The following is a 6,739-nucleotide window of genomic DNA, read 5'->3' as shown; positions in this document are numbered from 1 at the left end:
CTTCGTAAACGTATATTGTTTGTACGTACATAATAATATATAAATTATAATAAATAAATATATTTTATGTATTTATATATTTTTATTTATAAGTTCTACCATTTACTAAAGAATGAAGGGGAAAAATGTATTTGGATTTAGATAATTTATAGTTTTAGATTTCAGATATCATTTAGATCTTAACATATGTTACCATTTAATTTTTGTATAGAAATTGTATTACAAAGTTTTATAAATGGATTTAAAACAATTATTTCTAACACGATCACATGATGGATACTTGGGAAAGGAGGATAATGTAAGTAATTCAAAATATGTGTAATTGTTTTACTAATTGTTTTAGTATCATAAAATTATAAAAATTACTCATATCAAATCAGAAGTGTATGCTTCTTAATTTAATTAGATATTTTTTTCTTATTATTTATTCAAATAAGTACTAAATTTAATTTAACATCATTGAATTTATATTTTTTAGAATATTCTTTTAAAATATCTAATAAGTTTATGTTTAGCAGGTTCGGATTGAGACTGCTCTAGAAACAGAAGACGAAGAAGACAATGATTTTATTATTAATGAAGAATTGAAAAATGCACTTGCTTTAGATAATTTGAAAGAATGGGGTAACAACATTAAACTGACCAAGGGGAAACCGTTTTCTGGTCTAACTCCTTCTATGTGGCCTGAGGATATTGTTGTTAGTTATACTCAATATGACAATACAACTCCACCTAGTCATCAATGGTAACTTCTAAGTTCTAATTTATTATATAAAGTTAAAATACATAATTAAGAAAAATTAGAAGAGAATTAATCAAGTATATGATGTTTTCTATGTTTATAATTCCACTGAATGCATTTATTAATTATTTTACTAAATTCATAGTAATGGTTAATTAATTTTAAATATACATACTAAATATTTAGATAAATTTATCCTAACTTATTTTTGTTAAAATGATTAAATACTTCAGAGCTCAGATTTTTTAATTTATATTTTAATTTAATTTAAATTTATTTAAGTAGCATGTATGAAATCACACATTATCATTTATTATATGTATTCTGTATAAATAATTTTAAACCATGTTTATTGAAATATGTATAACATAAAGCTTTATATATTATATAAAATCCAGCTTATTTGAGTATACCACTATTCTGCTACACATTTCTGCAAAATAGCCATTAATTTAGTTAAAATTAATTTTTTTTTTTTAATATTTATTTTGATACATTTATATAATTATGTTAATTTTTAGGTTTGATGAATTTGGTTTTCGTATCGAAAATCACAATGACTCATCAAAGGAATGCATTTTAGCAGATGATATATATGAAGATCCTCAACACAGGTACTAATTATAAAATAAATATCAATATATATATATGTATATAATTATTCAACCATAGTTTATTGTATAGTTTATTTATATGGTTCTGGACTTTAAGTGTTCAAACTCCAAAATAGCATTTATTTGCAATTTGTGATTTGTATTTATTTATTTTTTTTTTTTTTTTACGGTACACTAGTGTATTATATTATTGGAATAGTTATTAAATAATTTGAATTTTGCAATGTTCTAATAGAAATCAATGGATCAGCTATTTTGAAAATTTATATGTAAAAGAATTGTCAGAAAAAGAAAAAATAACTTTAAAACCTCATTCAGAAATATTACAGTCAATGGTTCGTCAAGGTATACCGCACTCGCTTAGACCTCAGCTATGGATGAGATTTTCTGGTATGTAAAATATTTTTATATATTATTAAGATGATATTGTGTATTACTCATACCCACAAGTGTTTTCTTTATTATACTAACATATAATTTTACCAATATTAAATTAAGAAAAATTTTATTTTTAATACTAGTTATTAGACTTATCAAATTTAAAGGTATGAATATTATCAGGACCTCACTTAGTTTTTTTTTGATATTTTAAATTTTGTAATCAAATTAAATTATCAGCTCACTAAAAATAACAGAGTATAAGAGATTCTTCCAATTGTAAAATTTGCTGTCATGTGTTAGTAAGATGGAGACAACACATGTAGGTATAATTTCCTCTTAAAATATTTAGTTTTATATTTATTCATATCTAATAAACTATTGTTTTAAAATTTAGGTGCATATTTAAAAAAACAATCACACAACATCAACTACAAAGAGATAGTAAGATCATCAAATAATGATACTTTGGTTTCATCAAAACAAATTGAAAAAGATCTTTTGCGCACCATGCCTAGTCATGTTTGTTTTAATAATCTCCAGAGTACTGGAATTCCAAGATTACGAAGAGTATTGAGATCACTAGCTTGGCTTTACCCTGATATTGGGTAATTTATACAAATTCAGTTAAACAAAATGTTTACAATGTGTTATTGGTTAGCGTCATAGAAATATTACAATAATTATTATAAAAAATCCTCAACTTAATCTCTTTTATTGTCTTTTAATCAAAATTATATATACTACACATCTTTTCAAATCTAAAATCTGTTTTGGTAGTTATGTCTTTTATTCTTTATAATTATTTTTATCTGTTGCTTTTTCAAAAGATATAACAATTTTCTTGATTAAACCATCAATTAAATACATATTTAATCAATGATTAAACTAAAAAAAATTTCTGTTAAAAATCAACCATTTTTTAAAGGTTTTATGCAATAATTTTAGTTATGTACTCATATTACGCCAGCCAATCACTACTTACTTCCTTTCTGGACAATTTGTTTTGTATTAACTAATGATAATGTTTAGTTATTGCCAAGGAACCAGTATGATTGTGGCATCACTCTTACTTATACTTGAAGAGGAAGAATCATTTTGGGTAATGTGTGCTATTGTTGAAGATTTATTACCTGCATTATATTACACAACAACTTTAATAGGTACCATACTAGAACAATATAATAATACATTTTTAATTCATAAATTTTAATATTTGTTTTATTGAAGGTGTGAAAGCAGATCAACAAGTATTGCAAACTGTATTAGGAAATTGTTTACCAGGAATTTGTCAACTTTTGCGGTTACATGACATAGAATTGAGTTTAATCACTGTTAACTGGTTTTTGACATTATTTTCCAATGTTGTTAATTTCAAAGTTTTATTAAGAATTTGGGATTTATTATTCTTTGAGGGGTCGATTATTCTTTTTCAAATTACTATTGGTCTTCTCAAATCTAAAGGTAAATGTAACTTTTATTTTTTAATAAATAATAATTAAGTGCTTGGATTTGAATGTATTTGGTATCTAATTTATAAAATGGCATTATGTGCATATTATTCTAATCCGTTTTTAATTGGCATTTTTTTTTTATTTTTAAAGTTGTTTTTAAAATTTATTTAGGAACAATAACATTAATGTATTTGCTTTTAAATATTTTTTTTGATTAAATCAAACTACATGAGTGATTATTTTATTTTTTTTGAATTCAACACAGCTTTACTGATTTTTTTTTCTCTATAATATATTTATAACAAATTATTATTTGTATTGAAATGTAAATGTTGTATAATAAATATTTTTAAATTGCAATTACATTTACATATAAACTTATATGTTTTGGAATATTCCTATTTTAACTAATACATTTTTATTGATTATAATTTTTAGAACCATTATTGAAAACACTTGATAATTCAGCTGATATATTCAATGCATTATCTAATATACCAGGGAATATATCCAATATTAAAGAATTATTTCAAGTGAATATCAATCAATAAATCGCTTACATTTTATTTTATTTTGATATTATTACTAAGATATTGATGATCAATCGTTTAGGTGTGTTTTGAAGTATGTCCAGAAATCACTGATGAAAAAATTGAAGCTTTACGAAGACGATATTTAGGATATCTAATGGCCGATGGAGGGGCTTTAGTTCCAAATATCAATTCTTCAACAAATCTACCTAAACAACATCTTAATAGGTTAGAAATTATTTTTATTTATTAAATAATTAATAAGTAACATATTTTTTATTCTTATTTTTTAATATTTGTTACTAGGAGACAAATTCGAAAATCTAGATCAATAATGCAAGTATTGCTTTTTGGTGATGAAATTAATGAAGATAATTCCAAAGTTATTTTAAAATGCAAAAATATTCGTCAAACAGGTCTGTCAAAATCATTATCTAGTATATTATCAAATATTTAAATACAAAATAATTATTAATAATCAAAATTATAATTATTATTTCAGAATTTTTAGTTGACTTAAGAGAAGCAATTATGCAAGTATCTCGTCATTTTGTGTTTGTTGATCCTAAACTTAGTAATCTTTCGTTAAAACCAGATTATACCAAAGAAAGTCACTCACGTGACTTAGAAACATATGCAAATGTATCAAGAAATAAAAAGAGAAGAGCTAAAGCACTTTTAGGTAAATCTTTAAATTATTAATTAATAATAATATTTTAGATATTAATAACTTATCTTACTACCAAAATACTTAAAATACAACATTTATTACATAATATGTATGATTGTAATTTGATTTAAAATAGTTTGTAGATAAATATTTTTTTAGAGATTTCTAGCATTAATTGCATATCATTTTTTTTTTTTGTATTCAATAAATAGTAAGCCGAGTTAAAAAAATTATTATGATAATTAAGTATTAATAATATCATAAATGCAAAATTTTCGTTAAAAATTAAATTCACTTAGTATAATATTAACAGTAAAATAAATTACTTTAATAGCTAATATTTTATCAAAAAAAAAATATCACAAAATGCACTAAGTATTATAGACTGATACACAGTCTTGTCAAATCGTTTTTCGTATACAATTCTATATCTTTAAGTTAAAATTTAATATATTCATTGCCCACCTCTTCATAAACTATTATTTATTATTATGTATATTTTATTCAAAACTGTAAAAAATATAAAAATATATGACTTGGTATACAATAATAAAACTCTAAACTAAACATATAATCTTATGGTGAGCCTTGACCAGTATGGACCATAAAACCTTGCTTACCTTATATTAGATGAACCTTATTATGTAGAACAATAATTATTTTAAAAACTGTTTGCATTTTTAAATAAATTTTAATTGTTAAAAAACATAAAATTTTTAATTTTTAATTGTCATTTTTTAAATTTCTTTTTTTAATGATAACATGCATTTTTTAATTCTTTCTAAAGCGAAATATTTGTTAAAGTAATTCAATGTAAAAAAATTAAATTTTGGACAAGTAGTTTATGAGATAAGTATTTTAAGTTTAGATGAGTGGAATGGTATGGTTCCAAGCAAAATGTTGATACACTACTCTACTCATTTAAACTTAAGATACTTATTTTTTAAGTTTGATCTTGATAAATAATAATTTTATCTACATGTATAATTATTTAATATATAATATTCTGTTGCAAAATATAAATTTTTAATTATATATTTGCAAATTGTTAGTGCTTTTTGAAATAACGAGTGTTTTACATTAAATTAATCTCTTGCTATAATAATATACACTACTATAATTGGCTTTTATTATTAGATTTTGAAAGACACGATGATGATGAATTAGGATTTCGAAAAAATGATATTATTACAATCATTAGCCGTAAAGATGAACATTGTTGGGTTGGAGAATTAAATGGTTTGAGTGGTAAGAACTAATTAGAGATGATATAAATAGTTTATACAATTAAAATAACGTACGACATACAGGATGGTTTCCTGCAAAATTTGTCGAACTTTTGGACGAAAGAAGTAAACAGTATAGTATAGCCGGAGATGATTCAATATCAGAAACTATTACAGATTTAGTTAGAGGAACTCTTTGTCCAGCTATTAAACAGGTTCTTGAACATGGAATGAAACGACCATCATTTTTGGGTAAATATATGTTGTATATTGATTGTCTTTATTCAAAGTTAATAGGTATAATAATTAATTATTTATTTTCTTAGGCGGTCCATGTCATCCATGGTTATTTATTGAAGAAGCAGCAATGACCGAAGTTGAAAGAGATTATAGTTCTGTGTATAGCAGATTAATGTTATGTAAAACATACAGATTGGACGAAGATGGCAAAGTGTTAACTCCCGAAGAAGTAAATACATGTTTTATTTAATTGAATACAATTTCAGGAATGTATGCATAATGTTTGTATTAATAATCTTTATTTTCAATATAATTGTCTAATTAAAAATATTAAATAATTCATAACAATAAATTGAATGTTTGTTTTTCAGCTTTTATATAGATGTATTCAATGCATTAACCAAAGTCATGATGCAGCTGGTTGTCAAATGGATGTAAAATTAAGAAGTCTTGTTTGTCTTGGTCTTAATGAACAAGCATTACATCTATGGTTGGAGCTGTTGTGTTGTTCCGATCAAGTTGTTAAAAAATGGTGAAATAATTCTAACTAAAAAAAATGTAAATTAAAATATTTTAAATAATTATTTTATATATTAGGTATCAGCCGTGGAGTTTTGTTTGCAGTCCAGGATGGGTGCAAGTGAAATGCGAATTAAGAGTCTTATCACAATTTCCATTTAATTTAAATCCTGATTGGGAACTTCCTCCAAAAAAAGAAAATACTCAGACATTAAAAGCAGGTGTTAGAGATATGCTAGTAAAACATCATTTATTTAGTTGGGATCTTTAAAATAGTATTTAATTCCATTGTACGATAAATACATAATATTGTATGTATTTTAAGTTCTAAAATATTTATTTTTATTTATATTCCTCATAGTTATT

General features: G+C 23.4%; 1 protein-coding gene across 3 annotated transcripts; it reads left to right on the top strand.

Annotated features, from left to right (window-relative positions):
- On the top strand, positions 1 to 6,739 carry LOC113551655 (small G protein signaling modulator 3 homolog). 3 transcript variants are annotated; one of them, XM_026954031.1, is made up of 17 exons: positions 1 to 21; positions 212 to 298; positions 519 to 745; positions 1,264 to 1,356; positions 1,592 to 1,746; positions 2,132 to 2,342; positions 2,767 to 2,897; positions 2,965 to 3,198; positions 3,627 to 3,721; positions 3,801 to 3,946; positions 4,025 to 4,134; positions 4,221 to 4,400; positions 5,526 to 5,636; positions 5,699 to 5,866; positions 5,941 to 6,083; positions 6,226 to 6,386; positions 6,452 to 6,739. In XM_026954031.1, exons 2-17 carry the CDS (start codon positions 236 to 238, stop codon positions 6,642 to 6,644), a joined length of 2,421 nt encoding a protein of 806 aa, XP_026809832.1. In that variant the 5' UTR covers positions 1 to 21; positions 212 to 235; the 3' UTR covers positions 6,645 to 6,739. The 3 variants fall into 3 exon arrangements, with proteins under 3 accessions (XP_026809832.1, XP_026809830.1, XP_026809831.1); XM_026954029.1 differs by lacking the exon at positions 1 to 21 and having other exon boundaries at positions 83 to 298; positions 516 to 745; XM_026954030.1 differs by lacking the exon at positions 1 to 21 and having other exon boundaries at positions 83 to 298; positions 6,452 to 6,738.

This window comes from Rhopalosiphum maidis, chromosome 2, assembly GCF_003676215.2.
Source record: "Rhopalosiphum maidis isolate BTI-1 chromosome 2, ASM367621v3, whole genome shotgun sequence".
Classification (NCBI taxonomy): Eukaryota; Metazoa; Arthropoda; class Insecta; order Hemiptera; family Aphididae; genus Rhopalosiphum; species Rhopalosiphum maidis.
Note: the sequence above shows the minus strand (reverse complement) of the source record. Positions and strands in the feature narration are given on the sequence as shown.

Excerpts from the sequence above, each read along its gene's own strand:
- LOC113551655 (XM_026954029.1), top strand. The coding sequence starts at position 236 with ATGGATTTAAAACAATTATTTCTAACACGATCACATGATGGATACTTG. Across the intron at positions 299-515 it reads ACTTGGGAAAGGAGGATAAT|CAGGTTCGGATTGAGACTGC; the intron begins GTAAGTAATTCA and ends GTTTATGTTTAG. Across the intron at positions 3,947-4,024 it reads CCTAAACAACATCTTAATAG|GAGACAAATTCGAAAATCTA; the intron begins GTTAGAAATTAT and ends ATTTGTTACTAG.